At 40.3% G+C, this 15,388-nt stretch overlaps 1 protein-coding gene across 1 annotated transcript; it reads right to left on the reverse strand.

The window, feature by feature from the left end:
- Positions 1 to 607: 607 nt before the first annotated feature.
- On the reverse strand, positions 608 to 14,805 carry NEURL3 (neuralized E3 ubiquitin protein ligase 3). The gene is made up of 4 exons (XM_066593093.1): positions 14,719 to 14,805; positions 7,220 to 7,687; positions 5,737 to 5,787; positions 608 to 2,759 (listed from the first exon to the last, which is right to left on the reverse strand). The coding sequence occupies exons 1-4, from the start codon at positions 14,747 to 14,749 to the stop codon at positions 2,419 to 2,421; spliced, it is 891 nt and encodes a 296-aa protein (XP_066449190.1). The 5' UTR covers positions 14,750 to 14,805; the 3' UTR covers positions 608 to 2,418.
- Positions 14,806 to 15,388: the final 583 nt, after the last annotated feature.

The following is a 15,388-nucleotide window of genomic DNA, read 5'->3' on the forward strand; positions in this document are numbered from 1 at the left end:
GTGCCAAAGCACCCACAAAGGCACCTCTACCACATAAGAAAGCACCAGTATTATAAGTGGCACATGTAAGTGGGTACCTGTTATGGATTTTTCATTGAGGTCCAAGACCTTAATTTGCACATCTGATGTGTGGTACATAAAAGAAAGGTTGTCTATTAGAGATGAGCGAACGTACTCGGTAAGGGCGATTTCACGATCGAGCACCGCGATTTTCGAGTACTTCACTACTCGGGTGAAAAGTACTTGGGTGCGCTGTGGGGCGGGGGGTTGCAGATGGGAGTGGGGGGTAGCAGCGGGGAACAGGGGGGAGCCCTCTCTCTCTCCCTCTCGCTCCCCCACTCCCCGCTGCAACCCCCCGCTCACCCACAGCGCACCTGAGTACTTTTCACCTGAGTAGTGAAGTACTCGAAAATCGCGGTGCTCGATTGCGAAATCGCCCTTACCGAGTACGTTCGCTCATCTCTATTGTCTACAACTTCCAATGCTTTGAGAATGAAAATATGTTACTGGCATTAGGATTTTAGAGGAGATCAGTGATATTTTATACAAAAACAATATTAATGTAAAGTTTGCTTTCTATTAAAATAATATACATTTTTTTGTATAAAAATCTTTATTTGTCTGTCTATAAAAATCATGTCTAGGAACATTTACACAGCAGCTGATTATTTTGTAATACAAAATAAGGTAACATGGAATTATTATAGTACAAAGTTTAGTAATACAAAAATATAAAAATCACATTCTGGATATTTCAGGTTTGCACATTCCCCACAATATAGGTTCTGTATTCACGGCTTAGATACCTGCCTAATTACCCGTTTTGATTATTCACTTTTTGTCCATTCTGCAACTTTCTTAATTTACCTTCATTGTCTAATTTTTCACACCTTTCTTCCATCTTCATATCTACTTGTACCATACTCATATTCTAATGTCTCCTGCACTTGGCTCACTTTTCTCTGACCTTCTTTCCACTGTGTCCAGGGTCTATCTACAGGGGCAGCAATCACACTTGAACCCTGGTATCATAGGAGACCCAAGGCCAGTCTGCAGCATAAGAAGACCAGTATCACAAATGAAAAACCTGGTTGGTGGGGCCTGTTACAAATTTTGCATTGAGGCCCAGGAACTTCATGTTATGCCTCTGATTAACTTTCCTCAATTCAACATGTCTCTGTCCTTCTTTATGCCACCCATATAACTGCCTACTTCTCTTTTGTTTCGATTCCTTTCCCTGACCTTCTTTCTTCTCATCACTTGCCTGCCCTTCTGCCATCTCTACTTATCTCTTACCCTCTTGCTCAATAGCAGATTTTCTTCTATACCTTTCAGTTTTGTTTCCCTGATTTACTATTTACAACTTTCTTTGCAACCTACGTGCGTGCCCTTTGTTCTCTTCCGGAGTCATTCCACCTATATTTACATTTTTTAACCCGTAATCTGAACCACAAGGTGTGTGGATGCTACCAGTGTTCACTGTATACAAGTATAAGTAATGTTCTGGTTTTCCTTTTATCACATTCTACATTTAGTTCCCTATTACATATATTCCATAAAGTATGTCAAGTTCTTACCCTTGGTTAGTCCTCAAGCAACATTATATATTTTGGCCCATAATATGGTGTACAATGCAGAACTTGGGCGTTTTTCTGTGAGGTTCTATACTCTATATAGCATTTTACTGGTGTGGTCTGATACACAGTATCTCATTGAAATACACTACGATCTTGTATTCTAGATCTGTGTGATACGGATCCCACTTACGGTCATGTGCATAAGGCTTTGTGCTCTGTTCACACTTTGCTAGTGAACTATGTTCAGCATATGCTTTCGTAAAGCTTCTGTTGCATATCTAAATGTATTCATAGGGCGACATTCAACCGGCGTTTGCTAGTAGAATTTCCTTTTTGACATACGCCAACCTAGTATATATTACCATACCGTTTTTTTCACAGTGCAATAGTAGACTATGCTTTTACAGAGACATACAATCAAAAACGTACTGTATACTGCGTGAGATACATTTTGTACTATTGGATCCTGTGGGTGACATACCACTGTATGCTCATACACTGGAATATGTTGCAGCCTTCTGTCAAATGTATATGTGAGGAAATCTTCCTGACATATATGCATATATTTCCAACATAAAAATCAAATAAAGTATGCCAGGAGCCTTATTACTTATACTTTTTTCTTCATTTTGTACCGTTTCTTGAATAATGGCTGAATTTTTATGAATAAATCCAAAGTGCTCTACAACCTCCAAAAATATGGTTGCCAAAATTATAGCCAGGTAGCCACCATTATGTCGGCTGTAATAAAGGTTCCTACAATTTGGCTGGTATGGAAAGAAAGTACATAGATGATAAGGCATAATTAGGAACACTGTGGCTCATAAAGCAGCAACATGTATCAGCTATCATAGTTGGTGAGCAGACGTCCTTCTCTAACTCCTTGGGTTATGAAGATACGTTGACGGCACAACGGGCAGGTATTGTTCTGTCCTCTGATTTTTAGTACACATTGTTTGCAGAAAGAGCAATGTCTGCAGGGTAGAAGCAAAGTGTCCGCTATTCTGTCCTGACAGATCACACAGTCAGGCCTTTCTTCTTTGAACAGTTGTATGTCCATAGCTTCTGTTCTTAGGTCCAGTTTTGTACAATCTTCCATACGTTGTTCAGGTTGAGGAGGGTGCAAAGCTTTGTCTTTTGTCACAGTTGTTTCAGGGTGACCTGAACCCAAATTTTGAGGTTCTGTTGAAGAAATACATTAGGGAAATATTAGTTTCATATAATATGATATATATCAACTACCAAGATATCTTCTTCAGGTCAAGAAAGTCTGTCAGCTCATAATAAGCACATTATAAGCAGTGGAATACAGTAACAGCAATGAGGAAGGGACTTTAACAAATGGCATCCATGTGCTGTGGAAAAGTTTAGCAATTGACTCATGGTGGCTGTTGTTTTAAACAAGTCAATCTCTGCTGCAAATGTTCGATGTGGATTTTATCCTTATCACACTAACGTCACACTGGCGAGGGCGATATCGGGTTGGAAATCACGGCCCAATATCGCCCTCGCCATCCATGTGAAAGCCCAGAAGATACAAGGCGTTTTCATGTGAAAACAGCCTCGAATCAATTTGAGGATGCAGGAAACCTCTGCTGTGGAATTTGCTGCATTGTTTTCAATGGGAGACCTCGCGTCAAGCGCACTTTGCACATAGTGTGATGCTGCCGCCCAATTGAAAATAATGGGTGGTGCGATGTGAGAGCATGCACAAAATAGGACATGCCACGATTTGATTCCCAAATCGTGATGCCATGCGGGGTAAAAAAATACATATGGCCCTATTCAAAAGAATGGCGTTTATATTTGTATAAGATATGTGCCTCTCGCAACCCAGAAATCTTGCTCGATTTTCTCTCCCGTGTGAAGCCGACCTCAATATAGAGTGGTGAAATCATATATATATATATATATATATATATATATATATATATATATATATATATATATATAAATTGTATTATCTACATTATGTGTGTATGTAATATATATGTGTGAGCTGCTGTGATTGCGTGCCAGAGCTCATGTATATTCCCTATCTCGCTCTGTTGGCAGTGAACAGAAACAGGAACCAGCTGTAGGAAGGTCATAGTATTACACAACAGGCCTAGAATACAGGGTGTTCTGCTCAAAACTCCCACATATCAGTCAAGAAACATGACAAAATGATGGGGAATGATGGATTTGTGATTAGCACTAGATTAAGGCAAAACTCAAATAATTTTGAGCCTTACTTATCAAACCTGTCTACGGCCTCATTAGCAGGGGGGATGTGTCTTTACGCTGTCCCCGCAGCAGCCGAAAATCGCATGAACGGGAAAAAGCCATGATCGAATTGCGGCTAAAATTACATTTTTTTTGTCCATTCATATGGCCTGGTGCGTTGCATTAGGACAAAAATATGCCTCAGCCTGGAATTCCCACGATTGGCATAAATCCTTGGAATTACTTCTAATCCTTTACTAGAACCAAGTGTTGGCCGCTGCTAAACTACCTTTTTCGGCCACTCCCATAAGAGTCTATGGGAGCTGTCAGCGTATATCGGCCAAAAGATAGGGCAAGACCTATCTTTTCCGGTTGTGTATAATATCGGCTACTGTATACGGTCGCCGATGTTCTATCTTTTCGGCCAGGACGTTTTTATGTGGTTCAAAATGAGTCATCTGCATGAATGCATGGGAATCCAATGCTTCAGATGGACGCTATTTTTTTATTGCAGCTAAATTAGCTGTGTAAAACACTTCTGTGAAGGAGGCCTAAGGCAGGGGCATATTTGTGAAGCAAGATTTGCAAGGCATATTTGCGCGTGCAATACGCAGTGAACAGAACCCGTTGATTTCAATGGCTTCATTCACATTTCTTTTTTTTTTTTGTTGGCGCATGCAAAAAAATAAAATAAATATAAATAATAATAGGACCTGCTCTATTTTTGTGCGCATTTGTGCACCACAAGTCACTATAGAAGTCAATATTGGCTGCGCAAATGTTAAAAGAGAACACATCTGGAAGTGATTAGGCTAAATAGACATTTAAATTTGGGCATGTTCTTCTGCCATGCTGAAATGAACATGCCCCGTGCGAGCCAAAAGTACGGTAAACGATGCCAATACACGCACAAAAACCCCTCATACAAACAGAAATACTTTGCGCTGAGGTGTACTCAAAAACGCATATGCCCGTGTGAAGGAGCCCTAACAGTAAAACTCTATTTTTTGCCCATAGCAACCAAACGCAGCACAGCTCCTCTTTTCTTATACTGCTCTGGTAGACCAAAAGTTTTACTACAAGATGGGCAAAGGAAAAGTAGCCGATCACCACACTCTTATGAAAGCTGCCTTAGAGAAAATCTGTCCCTGTTGCCCATGGCAACCAATCACAGTGCAGCTTTCATTTTGCCTCAGAGCAACGAGGAATGAGAGCTGAACTGTGACTGTTACCTATAGCAACCAATCACAGCGCAGGTTTCATTTCTCGTAGCTCTGTAGTAAAATGAAAGCTGCGCTGTGATTGGTTGCCATTTCTTATACTGCTGAGGTAAAATGAAAGCTGCGCTGTGATTGGTTGCCATTTCTTATACTGCTGAGGTAAAATGAAAGCTGCGCTGTGATTGGCTGCAGTGGGCAACAAAGACATATTTTCTTTTAGACATCTTACATAAAAGCGTGGTGCCCGGCCTACTTTTTCTGTGACGCTCCCTGTATTAGACAGGTTTCATAAATGAGGATCAAACATTCTTTGGGTTTTTCTTTCATTCAATGCTAATTACAATCCATCATTCGTCAGAATTTTATCATATGATTGAAATGTGGGAGGTTTCTTCAAAACACCTTTTGTATTACTAAATTACACAGTTGGGATTTTTAGGTATATGTCACACATATGATATAATCAACCATACTGGACCAGTATAACCAGTCGGACGAACAACATGTGTAAATGTAACTGCAGGAGTAAAGTGTGACCTGATTTTACAGCAGTATCTCATGTGAGATCTTCCAAGTCTGACGTCTGTGGACAGGATGGAGCAGCTGGATTGTGATCCAGGAAGAGGGTGTGATCCGGGCAGGACAGAGCAGTTATGGAGAACTGCAGCTGTTTTCTGATTTGATTTAACGTCACCAAAACATTCATTTTTTGACATTGATGAAAGTGAACTAACCTAGATTGCCAGGTCCACAACATGGAGAGAACGGCTGCTTTGTTTTCACATCTGAAATAGAATATTTCACATTACTTTTGTTTAAATGAAAAATATCTTACTACACCCATTGACAAAAAATATAATGCGCCCAGATAGAAAGGTCGGATTGCTGCAAAACTGGGCCTGCAGTTATGTTTTAGGCGGATATGTAAATGGTTACAGTTGTGGTCTGACTAGACACGGGGTCTTGTCACCAGAGGCTGTAAAAATGCTTCCTCCGTTGACCTATAAAAAGGCAACTTTTGTGTAGTGGACCTCTTGTTGGGAGATCGTGGACCACTAGATGCCTCTACGACACACTCAAAGACATTTTGCCCAGTTAACAGACTTTGAGAGGGGGGAATCATTGAAATAAGAGAAGCAAGATGGTTGGTTTGCAAAATTGTCCGCCATCTAAGCCGTTCTGACTAGACGATTATGAAGCATCAAACACACTGCGAACAGGCTACGGAAGGCCCAGACAGAACAATAGTAGAGAGGATTGTTTGATCTGCCAATGAGCACAAACAGATCCAACAGTTTCATTCTCCACCATCCAGACACAAGTGGAAGCTTCATTACAGGCCCCTGTCTCTGTTCGGACCATTTCCAGATGCTTAGCATAAGGAAATTTGGTGTCACTATGCTCATTAGTTGACCTGCTATTTAACTCTCCACCATCATCACCTTTTGTTTGCAGTGGTGTTGGGAAGGAGAAACTTGGACTACTGTAGATTGGAACTGTATTGTCTTTAGCAGTGAATCTAGGTTTTGTTTGGGACCCAACAATGGTTGTGTTAGAGTATGGAGGCCTTGTGGTGAGCACTTCAATCCTGTGATGATCTAGGGAGCCATCGCATACGAGTGTTGGTCATCCATAGTAGTGATACGAGGGGCACTAACAACACAACGATACGTGCAAAAAAACCTGCAGCCACAAGTGTTGCCTCTCATGGCGGGGCTTCCAACAGGCATTTTTCAGCAGGATAATGCTTGCCCAACAAACAGCAAGGGTTTCCCAGGAATGCCTTTGCCATGTTGCGACACTTCTTTAATCTGCTTGCAAATTTATCACCTTTCGAGCATTTATGGGACCCTCTGGAATGCCAGCTTTGGCAGCCTACGAGTGTGCAAAATTTAGAGGGCCAGTTGCAATCTGTGGGCAAATGTACGGCAGGATAAAATACGGAGTCTTTATGCCCGATTGTATCTCATTACATATCCAGACTAAAGGTGGCCCAATGGGGTGCTAGAGCCTCCTTTTGTATAGTACAGTTTTCCCCCCATTAACTTATCTTTTCATTCTAATATTGTAAACACATGTATCCTCATTCTATTCACACATATAAAGTTTCATTCAATTCCCACAACTCCTTAGTGCATTATTTTTTGGCAATGAGTGTACTGTACTTTGATAAATTAACAGATATGATTATGCCAACTGATAATATAGACCACTTACCCAGAAGCTGTAAAGCCTTTGTTTGACCATATACATCTATCATAGCCCAGAGTGTTGTATTCCTTGGTATACCAGAGAATAACACCTTTGGCTTAAAACATCCCTTTTTCTTCAAAAGTGCTTGACCTTTTCTGTTTACCCAGAAGCAAATTTCCTTGCCCTCCGTGCACAATTCCTCTGGAATTCCTAGAGCCCAGAAATCAGGAGTATTGGTAAGGTTAGGGCAAGCAAACGGTGGTAGAGAGGTAGCGTCAATGTTGCTGGGGTTCATAGAAGTAAAACCAATTCGTAAAGCTCCATGCCATCGCCGTTCAACTTCTAAAATTCTTATCCAGACTTTCTCTCTAGGGAGAAGTGGGCGATTCGAGAAGATAATCCCATCATGGAAGCTGTGGCATCGCTTGGCCCGATGGAGGCAATTATTTAGGAAGATATTGCAGCCCTTGGAATGGGGGTGAAAAGAGAGACCTAAAGATACAAACCGGAACATGAGTCAACAAATGTAAAATATCTAGTATATGTTCAAGATGTATATTACCCCCCAAAATTCAAAAACCTTAACATAATGTTCAGGAAATACAGTTGAATTGTGTATGGTCAATGAGTTCCTTAATAAAAATTGATACTGTCCTGAAGTAATAGGCTAAAATAAGCTCATAAACATGACTTTATGATATCATTCTAAAACAAATACACCCAAGTGCAAATACGCCAACCTCACCATCATCTCACACCATTGCTAGTAATATATAACTAATTAATAGCTACACTATACACCATTCACTCTGACAAATTTTCTTACAGCAGTAGTTCGTGAAAGGGAGGACCTAAACCTTGTACTTTGTCCAATTTCTGTAAAAAGCTACTGTATCTCTATAATAAAAATGCTATATAATAATAAAAGGTTTCATTGAACTGAGTCATAAAAAAATTGGGATAAAAGTAGATAGGCCTAGTCTTTCTCTGTACTGCATACATGTCAACATTACAACTCACCTAAGGACATAATTGATGGATGGATGGATGGATGGATGGATAGATAGATAGATAGATAGATAGATAGATAGTAGAGATGAGCGAGCATACTCGCTAAGGACAACTGCTCGAGCGAGCACTGTCCTTAGCGAGTACCTGCCCGCTCGGAAGAAAAGGTTCGGGTGCCGCAACTCACCGCTCATCCGTGCCGGCAGCCGAACCTTTTCTTCCGAGCGGGCAGGTACTCGCTAAGGACAATGCTCACTCGAGCAATTGTCCTTAGCGAGTATGCTCATTTATCTCTAATAGATAGATAGATAGATATGTGTCCACAGGGTATAACTTAATTGTACTGTGGAACTCTTCAGTGGTCAGAACATTTTGGAAGGTTTAGTGATTTATGTATGGAGTACAACAGATTATTATGATCATATCATAGTCACGCTGTGGGGGTGTAGTGCTCTATGTGTGCATAGTCTGTAGCAGCATTGTATTATAAACCATATTTACAATTGGGTAATGTAGTCTTCTGTCTGCATAGAGTATAATATAATTTTGTTTTTATAGATTACAGCAGAGTTATACAAAATCCTAATCCTAGTTCTTTGTACACATCATTAATTGATCCTATTGATTAAATTGTAAGCGAATGCAGTCATTTTTAATATCTCCTAATTTGAAGCCATGCTTGCATGAGTTAATCCTCACGTGTAGTTGAATTTCACTTTCAATGTCAACAGTGTATTGTGAAACACAGAGCTCAAATAATAAAGCTGATTTCACATCTACGTCGGGGGTTTTCGTTTTTGTGCTCCGTTATGGGAATTCCCTGGCTGAATGGATCTGTCTTATGATGGAACCATACAGCAACGAAAAGACCCCATAGACTATAATGGGGTCCACTTGGTTTTCTCTCAGCTGTCCGGTCTCTTATTGGCCATAAAAGTCCGGCAATGCTTTTTCTTCCGGTATTTTATGCAATTGCGTACTGCTGTGTGCCGACAAATACAGCATAATATGTGATGGAGCATGTTGCGTTCCTTTTTGCACATGCATTTTGCGCGCGGTGTGTGAGGAAATCTGTTGAAAGTAATGTAAAGTTTATTACCTACCGTGTATCACGTGCGCAAAACACACAAGCATAATACACATTAAAAAACGCTTGTGTGTGAGAGAGCGCTAACTTTACTTCTTTGGAAATACAGACTATATTGTATCTAAATTATATCTGCACAGTATCACCAATGCACACGAACTCTGTAAAACATTGCCCATGTCCACCAATGATATGCAGGTAGATGTCCCGGAAGCAAAGGTATATTTTTGTATTCTGTGGCACATGACCTACTGTTGTGCATTATATAGTTAAGAAATATCCTCATAAGGGACCTTTCACTCAGGATGGAATAGGCCGCATGACGCACCATAAGCCGTCATAAATTCCACACCAAAATCCACATTTTATCTGCGGATTTTTAGGTGGAATTGAAAATGGCTTAAAACCTGTCTGCAATTCTGCATCAAAATCTGCAGGTAGACCTGCGGTTATTGGTGTAGAATTCCACAACTGCGGATTTGGCTGCGTCCTGCTCCATAATTCCGTCCCTTGTGAAAGGTCCCTAAGAGATTTGGGCTAGTTTTCTGATGTTAAAAAACCACAAATAATGTCACTTCTGTCATCTGCGGAATAATGTGCGACTTTTTCTGCAGTTTGAATAGTGGGAGAGGCTTATTGGGGAGCTTACAGCAGGCATAGGTTTTAATTGATGGCACACAGACAGGCAGAGAGGTGTCAGACTTATTATGAGGTAATGACGTCTTAATAAATGTGGAGGTAAATGAGCGACCGGTGAAGCTGACTTTAGGGTTAGTTCCTAAGGCGTAGCTGATTGGCTGCAGATTTGGTTGCGGATTTTATTGCAGATCTGAAGCAGATTTCATCCCTGTAATTTGAATTCAGTTGAAAGGGTGAAATCTGCTGCAGATCTGCAACAAATTCTGCACCGAATCAGCTGTATATGAACCAGAGGCGTAACTTGAAGCTCCTGGGCCCCAATGCAAAACCTGGAACTGGGCCCCCAACTATAATGCTTTATTCATAGTACTGGGCTTCCTATATGGAAAAGAGAGGCCTTATGGGCCCCCCAAGGCTCCTGGGCCCGGGTGCAACCGCATCCCCTGCATCATCTATAGTTACGCCCCTGATATGAACGTACCCTTACACCTTACTGTTCCAGTTGACTTGACCTGTGGCTAAAGTCTCCAGGATAGCCACCTCAAACATAACCTCAATGAAATGCAAGCATTGCACCGGATATGAGAATTTAGAGTATCCCTGGAACTTCTAGTTAATTAATTACACCAAGCTCACTGGTAGACATTATGTAAATAAGAAACCATAGAAGCCAGTCAGAAATGTAAAACTGAATGAAGTTCTGTGAAATCATATGACTGGATGCTGCCATACATTCCTGGCTACTACCTTCAGCAGTCTCTATCAAGCACCGCAAAGCAAAATAACTACATAGTAAGTAGCCGGCGCTGCTGCCAGCATGTTCATATTCTACTTCCTGCAATCAGGCGGTTGGCTTTACCTCTCACCTGCTGATACATTTCACTGCTAGTAAACTGCAATAAAGTCTTATCGTTCTTAGGTTATATTTGCAGTGTGTAAAACAATTGCTGCATTGTCTGTGGTTGTATCCAGAGCGTTGAGCAGGTGCTCTTTATCTGCCCAGCGCAGTGATCATTCAGGTTAATGTTCTACCACAAGATTACAGGAAATCTACAATTACAGTGGCTAGTAATGAGACAAGAAAGCAAAAAAAGGAACTTCGGCATCATCAATCTTCCCAGTTTGTTCCTTTCATAGACTAAGTCATTTTTCTAACATTGTGACATGTTGTGCAACAGTACCTACTACTTCCAGTGGCTTTGTTTCTTAGGGCTCTTTCAAATGAACGTAAATACGCAGCATATTATGCGCATATTTTTTACGTACGTAATACGCACAGCAGCTGAACCCAGAAAAAATGCAGCATGCCTTTTCTTGGGCTGTCTTCACAATGGCATGAAAATTGTGTGAGATGAACTCCATTCTTTTCAATAGGTTCATTCACGTTAGTGATATTTTACTCCATGGCATCGCGATGCGTTGCTATGCGGGACACATATCACAGCATGCCCAATCTTTGTTTCCCATCGAAAGCAATGGGAGAACTCTGTGATTCTCTGCTGCGGCTGTGACAGCTGCATCGGAGGAACCCCTTCATCCTCGCAGTGATGTGAGGCTGTCTTCAGATAAAAACGACTCACATCAACGGGGCTTTCACATGGATAGTGAGGGCGATATGGTGCCAGGAATCACACAAGTGTTAAGGAGCCCTAAGAGCATATTAAGGCTTAAACAGACGAGCGCATGCACAAATACGCTCGCCGCTATGGAGCGTATTTGCGCATGAACATAGGACACGACCTATCTTTTCTCGCACGTAGTAATATCCCGATTAAAATCAATGGTTTCATTTTGTCAGGTTTTTGCACCCGTGACTTGATTAAATCACATTCGTCTGTTTAAGCGCTTACACACAGAAATAGCTGATAGAAATCAATAGCTGTGAGTAAACTTGTGTATTTGCTGCAGATTTGGGGCTTAAAATAACACGAAACATGCCGAAACAAAACCATTGATTTCAATGGTTTCGTCTTCACCAGCGCGATTCTCACATGAGAAAAGATAGGGCTTCCCTAGCTTTCTTGTAGGTATGTTTATACATGCGCAAAAAGTTAGATCCTGCCCCTTTTTTAACCGTGTGCAATAGCGTGGAATTTAAATGGTAAAAAAAAAAAGAATTTTGACATGTTAATGCACAAATATGCTCAACAGGATTTTGCGCATTTTTTTATGTGCGTAAATATGCTGAGCATTTATATGTGTATAAAACTACAGATCAACAGAAACACGTTGGGAATCAGCGTATTTTCATGTGTGATCATGCTGCATATTCACAAACCAAAATACGCATGTGCCCGGGGTGTAAAAAAACCTTAACTTTGTGCGTATTATACCATCCATTCTCCTCCAGCCTGGATTGTACTCATCTAACAAATATACATGGTGTTATTATATTGATCCAGTAATTATTACCAGGATCGCCTTCAAACAGAGAATACAAATGACATGAGTATTTCCTCATCTCCAAATGTATTTAGTATCCCATAAAATACACAAATGCAGTGACTTTTTGGGTTCTAATAAGCCTTTTCAATTTGAAAAAGGCTTATTGCAAACCGAAACATTGTTGCGTTTGTCTATTTTATGGTGAGAGGAGGATGCATCTATATGCACTCCTCAGTCAGTAAGTAACGGCCATTTTTCTGTGATTGTTTTTAATTCTTGATTTCCCCTTCTGTGATGCATCTATTTTATGGAATACTAAATATTTGCAAATGAGGAAAAACTCATGTCATTTGTATTCTCTGCTTGACTGGCGAGGACTGATCTTTTTTACCCTTACTAGTGTCTGTCATTCTTGCATTTCTGACAAATGACTCCCATCACCAGAAACTGATAACCGAAAAAAGATCTGCACATTTTTGGACCCAATGACCACAGAGAACCATTCTTCCATTTTTCTTGCAGTGAAAGGAAGAAACCTTTCCACCTCATTAGATTTTCTAACATAGAACACATTTATTAAAGAGAGATCATAGGAAATGATATTTGCAGTGCGTCCAAGGACAAATAATGTATAGATAGGGGTCTAAGAACATTGGGGCATATTTATCATAATTACGGTACCACAATTCTGGTGAGAAAAAGTCCAATTTTGGTATACTCATAAATGCTAAAACTGAAACTTTGATTGTTTATGCCGGCTTTGGACACTTTTTGGTAAATATTGGGATGGGTCCAGCATTAGGCTGGCATAAGTTATAGCTGAAACCTGTACCAGCTCATATATGTGGTTCCAAAAAACGTGACACATATAATATAACAATCTTTTTGTGCAATCTTCAAAAAACTTTAAAACCCCTATTTTATTGTTGCAGGTTGCCTAGAAACAAGCTGAGGAAGGGACTTTAAGCACTTCTGCTTTCTCTCTTGTAGGCTACATAGCGCTCAATGAGCGCTATGTAGTGTATAAAGAAAACGGAAGTGTTGCTTCCGCTATTCGACCTGACAATCATGTGTCTACCGGGTGCCCCCTGCCACGGCAGAACTGCAGGGTCTTAGCAGACCTAGATCAGCTCTGTTAGTGACTATTGTCACACTAGGGAGAGGTTTTTTACCTATAACTGGGGCTCCTACAGAAGCTGCTCCTATGGATGACCCAGCTACAGAAAATGTAAAAAAGTGTGAAATAAAAAAAAATAAATAGACAATGTGAATGACCCCAGAGTTCTTATACGACATCATGAGGGACAAAGATCTTTAAAAAAATTGTTACAAAAACATGTTTAAAAAAAATAAAGAATAAATAAAAATACATATATAAAAAAAAATGACCCACTGCCGACAACAACCAAAACCGCCCTGTAATCCAAAACTATACAAATTATATATCAAAACGTCCAAAACAAAATGAGGAACTCATTCCTGCACTTTATTTCATCGTAAATATACTAATATTAAAAATAAACGACTATAAATTAAACAAATCTTTTTACACCTCAGTGAAAAAACATAAAAAAATAGCCCTACATGTCATGGAGAAAAAAAAAAAAACAGAGCAAAAATAATTTTGGTAGCTAAAAATGCCAAACAAATTAGGCCGTAAAACCACAGCATGGATAAAATCCCTAAAAAGTATCTGGTCCTTTTGGACCAAAACACCCTGGTCCTTAAAAGGTTCTTCTGCTATTTGCACACAGTACATAATGCAAATAGACGTTAACCAGAATGGGTATCCTGCAACTTTTATCATAAGTAGTATTGGATGTAATCATTACATTTAAGAAGAAAATGATTATGGCTGCTTGGCCATCATATGCATCTCCATATGAGGGTGCCTTCACATGTGGCGGAAAATTCCATCATGGACAAATCCACACCAAATAGTGCATATGTCTTACATGCGGATATTGCTGCAGATTTCACCCTTAGCAAATCTACAGCAACTCCATGGTAAAATCCACATGTAAGATATGCAGATGTTGGTGTGGATTTGTCTATGGCGGAGTTCTCTGCCACATCTTATAGCACCCCTATGCCCACAAACAACAAGACCGACGGTACTTCTTCTGCACTGAACTTAGATCACTATTAAATCTTCTAAGTTCAGTGCAGTAGAACTGCAGGGGGTCTGACAATATTATGGCCAAGTAAGCCATCCTTAATAGCAACACAACAAAATAGCAGATACCAATGTCAAAGACCAGTTATTTGTCAAACAAAGGACAAGTTTTCCCAAACTCTAACAAGCATCTTCGTAATATAATCATCACCATCATCAGGAATTGTACAACTTTATTACTGGTTCTACGGAGGCTTTCAGCGCCCGGCCACAATTTTTCACACTCACCTTGAGCTGCAGAGCTGCAGGTTAGCCCCATGATTTATAATGTAGCATGTGACTACTGAGACATGTGTGTGTGTGTTTATATCCTGCTTGTGGGATGGTTTAGGGCAGGGACATTCCCTGACATAGTTACACCCTCTTTCCTTTCTCTTTTCTTTTCTCATAGTCTGTTGGAAAGTCCCCGATGAGGAAATAAAGACACTAGAAAAAAGAGCCTCATTAACAGCAACAATAATGAAGAAGGAATTTTCATGTGACCTGATGCTAATTTGACAATAAATAGGGAGCTGGAATGTCAAAGGGTTAGGAAAATTTCTACAGCTATATAGTGTAAAATAGGTCACATACTGTACTATAAGACTCTACAGGAGGTGAAAGCACATGGTTTGTTTGTATATATGCATTTATATATGTATGCATGCGGCCATTGACCGTCTTACGTTAGATGGCACCCTACGCAGATTTCACCCCACTCCCCTCGTTATAAGCAAAAGATTATATACTGCATATTGCATTGATAAGCAATAAGCTTGTACTCTGTTTGTGCAGAAAGCAGTAAGATGCACACCAGAACAGTTCGGTGAATAAATACTGTACCCGAACCAAGCTCATAACATAAGTACAGCAACAGAACCAAGCTCAGTACACAAATGCAGCACCAGAACCAAGCCCA

This window comes from Eleutherodactylus coqui, chromosome 2 (genome assembly GCF_035609145.1).
Source record: "Eleutherodactylus coqui strain aEleCoq1 chromosome 2, aEleCoq1.hap1, whole genome shotgun sequence".
NCBI lineage: Eukaryota > Metazoa > Chordata > Amphibia > Anura > Eleutherodactylidae > Eleutherodactylus > Eleutherodactylus coqui.

What these genes read in the sequence shown, in the direction of transcription:
- NEURL3 (XM_066593093.1), bottom strand. Translation starts at nt 14,749, where the DNA reads ATGGGGCTAACCTGCAGCTCTGCAGCTCAAG. An exon ending in CTGCAGCTCTGCAGCTCAAG is followed by an intron (nt 7,688 to 14,718) that starts GTGAGTGTGAAA and finishes TTGTATCTTTAG; the next exon opens with GTCTCTCTTTTCACCCCCAT. An exon ending in AAAGGCTTTACAGCTTCTGG is followed by an intron (nt 5,788 to 7,219) that starts GTAAGTGGTCTA and finishes ATTCTATTTCAG; the next exon opens with ATGTGAAAACAAAGCAGCCG.